Source organism: Myotis davidii, unplaced genomic scaffold (genome assembly GCF_000327345.1).
Source record: "Myotis davidii unplaced genomic scaffold, ASM32734v1 scaffold21, whole genome shotgun sequence".
In the NCBI taxonomy this organism is placed as follows: Eukaryota; Metazoa; Chordata; class Mammalia; order Chiroptera; family Vespertilionidae; genus Myotis; species Myotis davidii.
In genome coordinates, this window is record NW_006292573.1 from 780,110 (window position 1) to 794,299 (window position 14,190).

Genomic DNA, 14,190 nt, shown 5'->3' on the forward strand with positions numbered 1-14,190 from the left:
ATATATGGAAAAAAAGAATGCTAAATGTCATAATAGAATCTAATGCATGAACCTACATAAATCAGTGAAGAAACATGAGATCCATTTTGTTCTTCTTGATGTATTAACTTACACTTTAACTTCCTGCATAAGAGAACTAGTATCTTTCAGCATCTATTATGTACAATGCACTCTACAACTAGGCTGTTATTTATTTATTTATTTATTTATTTATTCATTCTCACTCTACAACTAGGCTGTTCTTTATTTATTTATTTATTCATTCATTCATTCATTCATCCATTCATTCATTCATTTAAAATCCTCACTGGAGGATTTTTTTTCATTGATTGCTAGAGAGAGTGGAAGGGGGAGAGAGAAACATGAGAGACACACATCGACTGGTTGCCTCCTGAACTCGCCCCTACCAGGGCTAGGAAACCTGCAACTGAGGCACATGCCCTTAACTGGAAATCGAACCTGTGACCCTTTGGTCTTCTGGCCGACGCTCTAACCTCTGAACAACTGGCCAAGACAACAGTCAAATGTTTTTAAACAGTGAACCTCAGGACCCTCCTTCTCAAACCAAATCTTCTGCAGAACCCTAAACATAAAAATAGATTCAAGTTGACCCATTAAAAGTCTCTACAGAGCTCAAGGGTATCAGTGAACAGTGTTTAAAAACTAACTTAGATTATCTCATTTTAATTCTCCAAATAATAATGTGAGCTAGAAATTATTAGTCTCATTTTAAAGATGAAGAAAGGACACATAGAAACATATACTTATTTTAAGGTTACCAGAGTAAAAGTAGTAGAGTTAAGATTCAAATCCAGTTCAGACTCCAATGTACATCACAGAGAAAGAGTAGGAAAAATTTTATTTTCCTCAAGCACAACTTTATTTCCTTTGTATTATGCTTTGGGGGGGGGGGGGGGGAGTGTATTTTCCAATTAGTACATATTTAGGTTTTTTGTAATACATGTAATTTAGTATATGTGCCACAGGTTATTTTGACCAGATACATGATATCTATAGGTCCTTTCTCAATTTCTTGAAATAAGGGATCATCCATATAAGGAACAACTTCTGTACAGAAACAACTTCTATAATCCCAAAGACTGATTACTTTTATACACTACTAGAGGCCCAGTGCGCAAAGGGGGTCCCTCGGCCTAGCCTGCACCCTCTCGCAATCCAAGACCCTTCGGGAGATGTCAGAGAGCCAGTTTCGGCCCGATCCCCACAGGCCAGGCTGAGGGACCCCACCATATAAGGTCTTTGGTTAATCTCTTCCTGCCTTCCTCCCAGCCCCCTTCCCTCTGAGATTCATCAGTCTGCTCCATGTTTCCATGCCTGTGGTTTCTGCTCTTGCATTGAGCATCTGTCCCCTGGTGGTCAGTGCGCATCATAGCTACCATCCGGTTGGCCGGTTGCTTAGGCTTTTATATATATAGATGAGTTCAAAAGAGAATACAATTTGAATAATAACAGTTATATGGAAAAGAGACAAGTTAAAAATATAAAAATATATAAAAATATAAGGTCAAGATAAATAGATTTCTGATAGCTTCAATAAATAGCAAGAATGAGTAAGAAGGGAATTTTATAGAAAATCAAAGGACTACACATGGAATACAAATTATAGCTAGTGAATATAAATTCTAAGCCATGAATGTCTCAAAAATCCCCTTTAAAAATCAGCTGTCCTCTTTCTTCACAATAATGGAAAACTCTTAATAGTTACCTGGGATGTATAAGTACAGTTGACCCTTGAACAACAGGGATTTGAATTGCATGGGTCCTCTTATATGCCAAATTTTTTCAATAAATATACAATTGGCCCTCTGTATCCCTGGGTTTTGCATCCGTGGATTAAATCAACCTCAAACCAAAAATGCTATTTTTTATTTCAACTGAGGGTTGAGTGGTGCCCCTGATGCCTGCTTTGTTCAAGGGTCAAGTATACAAATTTTGACTTTTGAAAATCATTAACTAAAAACATTTGTCATATGACCCATATAGGACATTAAGTGAATTCCCTCTTCCTTCCGACAATTAAGGAGCATTCATTCCCTCCCTGCCCCCAGTTTCTCTTTCCATTCTAGGTACAGAAGACACTACCATTGTGGGACTCCCTACTCACTGCTTGCTACGCTTTTCTTTCCTCACCTCAGTCAACAACTGGTTGATGACAAAGTCTACATTGGTACTTCTTGGCCTTCCCTCTCTTCCAATCCTCAATTCTAATCTCTAACATTAGTCAGCAGTGAAAGTAAAGGCAAGAAAAAAGGAGAGTTAACTTTCTTTTACTATTAGAATCCAAATATTCCTCTCCTTCTATCACAGGAGGGAGAGGGGTTGATAAACCCTTCTCTATTTCAACACAACATTAGGAATCTTTCATATTATGAATTAAATAGGGTTTGGACAAGGACCAATCACATAGTATCTATAGAAAAGTATATCCTAAGCTAATAGGAACTTAGAACTATACCTTTAGTCAGATATGTATAACCTATATCTAAGTTGAAGATCATTTAGACCTTTCTTGGTCTTTCTTTTTTTAAAAAAAAAAATATTTTTATTGATTTCAGAGAGAAAGGGAGAGCGAGAGAGAAACATCAATGAGAGAGAACCACTGATTGGCTGCCTCCTGCACGCCCCACACTGGGGACCAAGCCCAAAACCCAGGCATATGCCCTGACCAGGAATCAAACCATGGTCAACACAAAACCACTGAACCACGACAACTGGGATGTTCTTTTTCTTTCTTCTTCTCCTCATGTTTAGGTCCTATCATCTTTTAGGGATGTATATGGATATCCCATCCTCCCAGTGGGTAGCATCTGTATGCTGTACTGTAATAGTCTGTATATAACCCCTAGAGTATAAATTCCTTCTGACTACTTGTTCTTTATTGTATGCCTTGTGCCCTGCAAGATGACTGAAATTCTCCAAAAGTACAATTACTTTTTATAATATAACAAAATAGCACATTTAATATATTTTCAGTTATTTACATGTGTGATTTTTTTGGGCATTTCATATTGGTGAGCTTGAATGGGTCTGTCTAGATGAAAAATTATGTTGCACAAAAATCAGATGATCCATGAACTTATATTTGAAGGTGTTCTATAACACAGGTGGCTGAAAATGGTTACTTTGGTGCACTTGCTCATATGTCAGAGTGACTTAGACACCTTGAATAAAATTTATTCTATATAAGGGAATACATCTCTTCTGTGCAGAGATGGGAAAATGTACTGGTGGGGAACCTGGTTAGTATCTGGAATGTCTACAACAGGCTATCAACCTTACTACTTGGCTACCTCATTTCCAAATATATACATTTTTTTTTTCTCTCAACAAAAATTAATGAACATCTAGCATTCTAGATCCAAATCTGAATGTGTAACCTCAACTTCTCTGCTGACTCCTATTAAAAGTCCAATAGAAAAAAGTGATAATATGTTAAAGAATGTGCAATTTTTAAATTCTTTCCACTTTAGATACTAAAAGGGTATAAACTTAGAACTTACTACCTTAGTGTTTATAAAACTGCCCTCATTTGATGATATTTTAATTTTATACTGTTGACTTTCATTAAGTTACCATGAAATCTATGATTACAACTGGTATTAAAATACTGCATCATTACATAATTCAACTCCATGACATTCTGGAAAAGATAACACCACGGAGATAGTAAAAAGATCAGTGGTTATCAGGGACTCAGGGGAAGGAAAACAGAGATGAAAAGGTGGAGCGCAGGAGATTTTTAGGGCAGTGAAACTTCTATATGATACTGTAATAAGGATCTATGTTGTTATACACTTTTCAAAACCCATAGAATGTACAACACAAAAGAGTGAAGCCCAATAAACTATGGACTTCAGTAATAATGTATTGATGTTGGCTTATCAATTTTAACAAATGTACCACAGTAATGCAAAACGTTAATAATAGGGGAAACTGGGGGTGGGTGGTATATAGAAATTCTCTGTGCTTTTCACTTATTTTCCTACAAAGGCAAAACTTCTCTAGCTTTTCTGCACTATTGTGAAAGGGGCCCATATGGCATTGTTCTTGGTTCCCAGGTAACTTAAATGGAAACTTCCACAATGTCCGGAGCCCTTCAAGTTCTACAAATGAAGGAGGAGGATGGATATCCTCAAATTCCTTGCAGCAGGAACCCACGGGCACCAACCTTGAATTCCAAATGGAACAGTCCATCTACAAAAGGAAGAGAATCTGGCAGCTTGTGCCACTGTTGCCACTGAAAACCCTGCTGAGGTCAGTGCCATATCATCCAGGAATACCGGCCAGTGAGCTGCGCTGAAGTTTGCTGCTGCCACTGCTATTGCAGCTTCACTCCTGGAACCTTCACTACCCAGATCCAGGCAGCCTTCCGGGAGCTGGGACTTCTGGTGGAATCGATCCCAAGGCTGACCACCAGATCTCACAGAGACGTCTTATGTTACCCTGCTTCCCCCTGCTCTGCATATCACAGACTCTCCTCTGAGCTATGTGGGCATTGCTGTCCCTTGCAACAACAGGGGGCTCACTCAATGGGTCTGCTGTGGTAGATGATGGCCCAGGAAGTACTGCGTTTGAGTGGCACCATCTCCCATAACCAACCATGCCTGAACTCTACAGAGACCCTGAAGAGATTGCAAAGGAAGAGCTGGCAACTGCTGGAAAGGCTATGACCAAGGAGAAATTTCAGGGCGAATGGGCTGCTCCAGCTCCCATGTTCACTGCTGCATAACCTGAGGTCACACACTGGTCTGAAGTTGCGCAGACGCCCTCTGTGCCCCTTCAGCCGTTTCCTACTGAAGCCTGCAGCACTCAGCCTGCCACTGGAGGCTGGTCTGCAGCCCCCACTGCTCAGCCCACTGAATGGGTATGAAAAACCACTGCATGGTCTTAAGCTGTTTGTCCACAAACTCCTAAGAGTGAAAATAAGGTTGACGGAAAATAGCTGCTAAAAACAAAACAAGCCGCTCTAAAAAACATTCTGTAATTTAAAAGAACAAAATCCAAAATTGGTATGTATATGATGGAAAACAAAAGGGTCGCATTTAATAAAGTGTTTGCAAAATCTTGGGAAAATGTACAGTATGTAGCTTTGAATAATAATCTCTCACTTTTACTTCTTGATGGGTACTATAAAAAATGGCTCAACAGAAAAGAATACAGAGATGATTTGGTCTGTGCTTCAAAGTATATATTATACATCAGTCTAACACTTATAATGAATATGCAGAATATATAAAACATTGTTTGTGTGTATTTATGTTTATCAAGTCAATATGTGACCCTAGCATGGTATTCGATTCCTGAGATACTTATCAGCACTTCAATAATTTACCCTTTAAAAAAAAGTCCATTGTTTTAAAAAGTATACTTGTTTTATAAAACTTAACTTAAACTTTGACTACTAAATTTTCATTGCCTATTTAAGCATTCATAGATATAAAAGATCAGACTATTTTTTAAATGAATTGAATAAACACATTAAATGATCAAATATTTTAATAAGACAATTGGAGTCCCTACTTCCCTCTCTTTCGGTTTTGCTGAAATTACTTCTGGTTCTAAAGCTGCTCTGTTTTCACTGAATTTTTAAAAAATTATTTTAATTAATTTATTTTTTTAAAGAGAGAAGGAAGGGAGAGAGAGAAACATCCACATGAGAGTGAAACATTGATTAGCTGCCTCCTGCACACCTCCACCCAGGAATCCAGCCTGCAACCTGGGCATGTGCCCTGACTGGGAATCAAACCAGTAACTGCCAACCCCCTTCCCTCCCCCGCTTTCCAGGGCATGGGATGATGCCCAACCAATTGAGCCACACAGGCCAGGGCTCATTGAATTTTTGATGGATATGTTTTAAGAACTACAGTATGATAATGCATGGGACTTAAAAGTAAAAAAGCCAAATTTCAATTTCAGGCTCTGGCTTTAAGCCAAGTACTCAGTACCTCTGAGATTCATATTCCTACATAGAATAGGGGAACATAATCTATCATGTTAAATTATCTGACATATGTTGCCAAAAAAGTTTGTTCTTCCTTTTGAAAAACAAAACAAAATACCATGTGTTCACATTTTCCATCTAAGGATTGTGATTTAAGGCTGCTATGTTTGATCATAAAATATTTGTGAAGTATAAAGCATTAAGGTACTGTAGTAAAATCAAGCTCATTTACCTAGCATCTTAAAATAGATGTTATTTTTAAGGTACTCTAGCACTCACATAACATCAGGGTGTAAATATTTTCACTAGGATTAAAATAAGAACCATACACAGAACTGGACATTTTAGGTAATCAATACGGAAAGAAAGCAATAATGGTACTATAAGAAGGAGCTAAATAAAACAATGTAAAATTCTTTAAGGCATATCTTTAAACGAAACATTTTTTGCTTCACTGAGTAACAAGGAAAAATGGCAAGGCAAGAAGACAGCAAGACAAAATACAAAGACTGCCAAGTTTGAGTTCCAACCCTGCCATTAACCAGGAAACATTTAACCTGTTTTGGAGGTAAGAGAGAAATTCCTTCATTTATAAAATAAGAATATTTCACAAAATATATTCTGCAACTGCTACTTTTCAGAGTTGGTTATAAGAGGTATTACCTAAAAGTGTTTCAAAGTCAAAAGAGTTTGAGAAATACTGGCTAATTAAGTTTTCTAAATACATGACTTGCAGACTACTTTATATATTACATTGCATGATGAATCTCCAAGGGGAGAATATAGTAAGTTTTATTTCTAACCTTATTTGACCAGGGAAGAAACCTCACTAATTGGTAGACTCTACTTAGAACTCTGTCCCTAGGTACCTTCTAGCTTGACAGTCTTAAGTTCCACGGTAGGTTCACGAAGGACTCTGGAAAATAGAGACCAAAGAACAGAGGAAATTGTAAGGGCTATGTTTGACTCTGACTTTCTACTCTAATTTATACATCCCTGATTCTCATTAATCATTCTCTACTCAGCTATTGTATGTACTATCATTGTAAGCTACCTCAGAACAACTCAAGGTATAAATAAATAAACTCTGAGGAATTTAATTAAAAAATAAGGACTGCATCTGTACTCTCCTTTTATTTTAAACATTAGATGCCTGGTGCACGAAATTCGTGCACTCGGGGTGGGGGTGGGGTGTCCCCTCAGCCCGGCCTGTGCCCTCTCGCAGTCCAGGAGCCCCCGGGGGATGTTCGACTGCTGGCTGTCAGACATCCTTAGCGCTGCCGTGGAGGTGGGAGAGGCTCCCGCCACCATCGCTGTGCTCGCCAGCCGTGAGCCCAGCTTCTGGCTGAGCAGCGCTCCCCCTGTGGGAGCACACTGACAACCAGGGGGCAGCTCCTGCTTTAAGTGTCTGCCCTGTGGTAGTCAGTGTGCATCAGAGTGACAGGTTGTTCTGCCGGTAGGTCTATTTGCATATTAGCCTTTTATTATATAGAATTTTACTCTTCGTTTCAATTTGCTTCTATTCTCTGCATTTATCTTACTGCCTGTTTCTGTAAGGAAAAGAAATCTATAAAAATATTTCGGGCTTACCTATTCACAAATTATGTACTATATTCTGTTTCTTGCTATTCTAGGTCACTTTAAACCTAAAGTGAAAAATTCTCATTACCAAAATTAATCTTTGGTTTTCTCAATGACTTAAAAAAATATGTTTATCTGTAAAATAAATTGTTTAAAATACATAACCACTAACCTTTGTTTGAATTTTTGAAGGGTAACTGACATACAATACACAGAATTTGGTAAATTTTAACATATGTATGAATTCATGAATACAATTCAGATAGAGCACATATCATTCATTATCCAGAACAGTTTCCTTATTGTAATGCATCCCTTTTTACCCTCAACACTCCTCTTCCTGTCCCTAGATAAGCACTAATCTACTTTCTGTTACTATAGATTAGCTTCATTTTTACAAATTTATGTAAACTGAATCAAAGATTATGTACTCTTTTTTTAAATTAAATTTTTGGGGTGACATTGGTTAATACAGTTATGCATACAGTTCTATAATATATCATCTGTATATTGCATTGTGTGCTTACCACTCAAAGTCAAGTCTTGGGCACAGTCACCGAGAGTAAACAAATGCACACAGCTGGGGTGCTGCTTAGTGCATCTGAGAACATCGACTGCAGGTGTTAAAACTGCCGCAGAAAGTCATGCCATGAGACAACAGAACCAATAATTGCAAGTGATGTGGTGTAATCACTCACAGAACACCGTTTACCAGCAGTGACTCTTGGGTTTAAATATGTAGACTACAGTTGCAGATATGTAATAGTGTTTTTCCAACATATGGCCTATCTGCTAAAATTTGTTAAAAATAATAGTGAATTAGTAACAAAACAAAAAAATAACTTAATTGATTTATAATCAAATCTTGGTTAAAAGCTTTTTAAAATTAACAGGGTATTAATTTTCACATATGACATATGGACTGGAAATTTTGTCCATTGAATCCGAACTCTGTTAAATCGAGGTCCGCAAAATCAAGAGTTTACTGTGTACTTTTCCCTTTTTAAAAAATGTGACTCCTTCCACCCTATTTTGAGATGCACCCATGTTGTTGCATTTATCAATAGCACTTTCCTTTTTATCGCTGACTAGTATTCCATTGACTAGATATACCATGATTTGTTTATCCAATTTACTAGTATCTGATGACATTTGGGTTGTTTCCAGTTTTGGGGTATTATAAAAAACACAGCTATGAACATTCATGTACAATGAACATATGCTTTCATTTATATTGAGTAAATGCCTTGGAGTGAAATGGCTGGAACATATTATAGGTTTGTATTTAACATTTTAAGAAACTGACAAATTATTTTCCAAAGTGGATGTACCATTTTACATTTCTACCAGCAATTTATGAGTTCCAGTTCCTCTGTATCTTTGCCAAAGGTTGACATGATCAATCCTTTTAATTTTAGACACTTTAATAGATGTGTTCTGGTATCTCATTGTGGTTTTATTTTGCATTTTTCTAATGACGATTGATGTGGAAACTTATTTGCTATCTGTATTTTTTTAAAGTCAAGTCTCTGTTCAAATACTTTGGCCATTTTTTAAACTGAATTGTTTATTTCTTATTATTAGGTTTTGAGAAGTCTTATTTCTTTAAAGTAACCTTTATGAATTTACTAAACTAGGTCTTACTAAATGACAATGCTTCATCTTCACAAAAACAGATGGCAGAGGAGTGAAAGCAAAGAGCTAGAGAAAAGTAATTTCACACTTTTTTTGGAGATGTGTAAGTAGTCTCCAGAAATTCAGTGTGTGAGAAGTTGAAGGGTATTCTACTCATTTAAGAGCTATCTTTGGTCATACTTAAAGTAAGAAATACGTATTCAAATTCCAGTAATGATTAGCCTTATTTGGGATAAGAAGAGGTAGAAGATAGTGGTAGCTTGTCCATGGGGACTTCCTGTTACAGAATGTATTTTGCCCCTGCCTTGAAGAAAAGATAACTAGGTCATAAGAATATTCACTTGGGCCCTAACTGGTTTGGCTCAGTGGATAGAGTTTTGGTCTGAGGACTGAAAGGTCCCAGGTTCGATTCCGGTCAAGGGCATGTACCTTGGTTGCGGGCACATCCCCAGTAGGGGGTATGCAGGAGGCAGCTCACTGATGTTTCTCTCTCATCGATGTTTCTAACTCTCTATATCCCTCTCCCTTCCTCTCTGTAAAAAATCAATAAAATATATTTTAAAAAAAAGAATATTTACTTGGCATGTATATTGGAGAAGAGATCATTTTAAATAGATCAATCAAAATCCAGCCAGAGAAATGTTCTAACTTCTAGTACAGTAAAATTCCTTCCCTACTGTGATCAGGAGAGTGGTTAGCAGTTAATCAAAGCCAGTTAATATAAAGAATGATTAAAAAAGATGTGTTGTATATATACATTTTAAACATTGCCTTTTAACTTAAGATATAAAATGTACAATTGTATGTCAATCTACTGACATTTTTTCTTTCTTGCATAAAGTACACCGATAAGGCATCACCTATGATTTCCAGTTTCAGTTTCTTTCAAATGGACCAAAAAAATTTGTAGACATTTGCAAAGCAATTTTAGTACTTTTGAAATTTTCCAATTATTTAGGTTTTTTTTTTTTGGCCCCAGTACTAATTTAAGCAATAATTAGATCACCACTTCATTGAGTCTTTCTAAGATGTGAACTTAAGTTTTATACACATAATACTCTTTTCCTATTCATAAAATGATAGGTTGTAATTAAATACAAATAGCTATTTTTGGTAAGCTAAAAATTCCACTTGTAAAACATACTAGCTGTCAGTTGTCAACATGTCAATATTTTGGCCAGTTAACACTATGTTTTACAGAGAGAATGAAGGGTATCAATTAATTTGATGTGGAGACCAATTAAGAGAATTTCTAAAAATTAACCCCTGGAGAAGGGGTTGTGGTTAAAAGCTAGCACTGCTAGCAGGGGCTAAGCCTTGCTCAGAGTGAAGACCCAGGGCTATACATGTTTGCTTGATCAGATGACGTCTTTAGACCTCGTAACTTTCTCCACAGGAAGTAGTAAAACAAAAATGATGATTCAGCACCAATGAAGACTCAATCCACTACAACTTACTAACAGTTTGTTCTTTATTGGCTACAAGAGGATGAAGCATTCTGATGCCACAGCTCTTCTTCTCAAAGGGGAGCATTAGGTGAAAGAGCACATAATGCCACTTCCCTCTCTCATATACTATGATTTACAAGTAGGTATCTTTTCCTATTCTTAGGTGTCAGATGCTAAAGAGTACTTAATTCAATTTAACCATAAAAAAAATTTAAATATGGCCTAGCTGGTTTGGCTCAGTGGATAGAGCGTTGGCCTGTGGATTGAAGGGTCTGGGGTTTGATTCCAGTCAAGGGCACATGCCTGGGTTGTGGGCTTGATCCCCAGTAGGGGGTGCAGGAGGCAGCCGATCAATGATTCTCTCTCATCATTGATGTTTCTCTCTCTCTCCCACTCTCCCTTCCTGACATCAATAAAAATACATTTAAAAAAATCTGTCTGCAAATTATTTAAGTAGTCCCAGAAGCCATTCCTTAACAACCAGCAAGTGGGGAAAATCATATTTGTAGAAGAAAAAAAAGAACTACTAAAGGAAAGGTTTAAAAGTTATGAATTACAGAGCTTCTGGTCAAGATAAAAGAGTAGGTAAACGTGATACATAAATATTCCCACAACCACGTCAGAATTACAACTAAACTAAGGAACAACCATCATTGAGAACCTCATGAAATGTAGCTAAACACAAGTCCTATAGCTAAGGGTTTACAGAAGAAGCACATCGAGACTGGTAGGAGGGGTAGAGATGCGGAATAGGCTGGCCCCAACCCACATGTGGCGATTAAAAATCAGAGGGATAGCTTTGGTACAGAGATCCCCCCTGAGGGTCAAAGTGTCCCAGCCCCTTCCTAGCTCCCTCCTCCCCAGCTCAGGGTTCCACAGGAAGAGAAATCCCTATAACTTCTGGCTGTAAAAACCAACAGGGATTAAGGCTGAGGGAGACTGAGGGCTGCTGGAGTCCCAAGCATTCTTCGTAAAGGGCCAGCACATGGACTTACTGGAACTCACTCGCTCTGACCTCCAGTGTTGGGACAACAGTTTGAAAGGCACCAGGGACATACTGGAAGGAACCGAATTGTCTGGCTTTGGGGTGAGTGCTGGCAGAGGCCATTCTTCCTTTGCCGAGCCCTCTTCGTACAGAGCAGGCAGGTTGAGTTTCCATCAACCTGGCTAATTCTGTTCCTCTTACCCTGGTGATAACCTGAGACCCCGCCCCACTTTCACTGGCTTTTCCATACAAACGGCCTCTCTTGGCTTATGCTGTGAACTTTCCTAAAATCTCCCATGGACCTCAGGTAAACAGATCTAGGCAGTCTTTTTCCACTTTATAGAAATTTTACATATAAAAAAGGGAAAATATCAGCAGAACCACTTAGACTGAACATTTATATTTCTATTCCTGTAGGTACATGAAAACAGCAATTATCAATATGAAGATGTGGAACAAAGAAAAAATTAGGTTGTCAGCTTAACAGAAATTTGCAGATTTAAATTTCATGCTGCACAATGCTCATTATCTATCTATATTAGCTCCTTTCTAACCCTCTGTGACTTTTTAAATAATTTAAAAAAGAAAACAAATTTAAGTTCCTTTTCTATAAATCCAAGATACTATCAACATCTTTGACAGGCAGCTGGCATATCCAGCTTTTTTACATTGCTTTTCAAATGTTTATTAAATGGGAAGTAGGGGTCACATCCTAGCACATGGTCAAGCTGTCACTAGAATTCAGTTTCATGTCCAGAGAATAAATACCTGTACAATACTGGAACTAAGTCAAGCCAGTATCAGGTAATCATGAATGAAGTAATGGGAAAAAAGTATAATAACATATATAAGATCCAATTTATTTGTTTCAAAATCACAGTACAATAGGAAATAGTAAGAAGCTTAAATGCTAATAGACTCATCTAAAACTAAAAAAATAAAAAAATAGTTCAGGACCAAATTACATAATGAAATGATGATATTAATAGCTATTTTAGATATTACTACAATAAAACGAAATGTCTAAATCTGTATTACTGATGGTGAGATACAGCTCTACTGTTACCAGAATAATATGTATAAAAATTATATCGTGGGGGGATAAAAGTTAAATTTACCTTTATATGTTCTAAAACAGCAGTAGCAACATTTGTGTGGAGATCAATAAGTCTTTTTTTTTCAAGGAGTTCTGGCAAAGAACTACAAGTATCAAAAAATTGAAAATTAACCATTATATTTTCTAAGAAAATGACATAGACCTTAATAAAACCCACACCTGGCTATGCTCTTTGAGGAAACTTAAGTAAAACAGTAACAAAATGACAAATTAAACTACCAACTGGATGTAATCTCTAGGCTTGATCACATAGAGTATTTACTACTCTAATGCAGATGAAGTGCTTCTTAGTTTAAAATAATCTGCCTCCCAAATATCATTACTCCACTGTTCACTTTCTGGTTCCAATATCTGGAGTCTTAGAATAAAATCAGATTAATGGAAATATGATTGTACTTATAGTTCTCAAACATTTTCCTCTGTCCTTAATAGCATTTAAAGTATCTAAAAGAAATTGCTTAACCTTTAGTTAATAAATAGTAGCAATGATAAATTTAATAACAACTTGCATTACTTTATCATCAATATTATCTTCTTCGTAAAATTATCCACATTATACAATACTCCAACTAGTGAAAGAAGCAAATGATCTGTTATATAAAAGAGAGAACCTAGATTGAACATGTTAAAAATACAATTGAGTTCTTTAAAGTATATGTTATTACCTAATATATCCTATTATTAAAAATATTAACAAAATTTTTACCGCCTAAGTAAATCTTATCAACAAAAAAGACTTCAAAGAGGATATATTTCTTACATACCTAACAGCTGATGTTAGCTTAGCAGTATTGTCAGAAAGCATACTTATGGCTCCTTCATCTTCCCCTTCTAGTCCCTGGGAAGGAAAAAAGTCCCAGTAACTACTCACACATCCCAAAACCCAAGCATAAAAACCAATATATTTTTAAGATCACTGGTAAATAGTAAGACTTAGGACACCAAAAATAATAATTGTTCTCCTTTAAGGAATAAACATATGTCTTTTTACAATTAGAGAAAAGTTCTAGCCACCAACAGCCCAATGAATGGTTGATGACTACAAAAAGGATCAGCTGGCATTTCAGATAAAGAAATTGACCCAGAAACTTTTCACAGGTCACAGAGTAATAAATAGTAGAGCTAAAATCTAAAGTTAGATCAAAGTAGCACTAAAACATATATTTCTAAAATAAAGCTGCATTTTATATATATACTAGAGGCCCAGTGCACAAAATTCATGGGGGCGGGGGGGTGTTCTCAGCCAAGCCTGCACCCTCTCCAATCTGGGACCCCTCAAGTGACATCCCTATCACAATCCAGGATTGCTGGCTCCCAACCGCTCGCCTGCCTGCCTGATTGCCCCTAACTGCTTCTGTCTGCCAGCCTGATCACCCCCTAACCACTCCCCTGCCAGCCTGATCAATGCCTAACTGCTCCCCTGCCGGTCAGATTGCTCCTAACTGCCCTCCCCTACTGGCCC

General features: G+C 37.1%; 1 protein-coding gene across 2 annotated transcripts in view; it reads right to left on the minus strand.

The window, feature by feature from the left end:
- The window catches only part of SCFD1 (sec1 family domain containing 1), a 128,432-nt gene that overhangs the window by 55,580 nt on the left and 58,662 nt on the right, over window positions 1-14,190 (minus strand). For both annotated transcript variants that reach the window (XM_006766015.2, XM_006766016.2), the window contains 2 exons: window positions 13,493-13,566; window positions 12,730-12,811 (listed from right to left, as the gene is read on the minus strand). In XM_006766015.2, coding sequence (XP_006766078.1) covers window positions 12,730-12,811; window positions 13,493-13,566 — 156 coding nt within the window. The remainder of the gene's footprint in view (window positions 1-12,729; window positions 12,812-13,492; window positions 13,567-14,190) is intronic.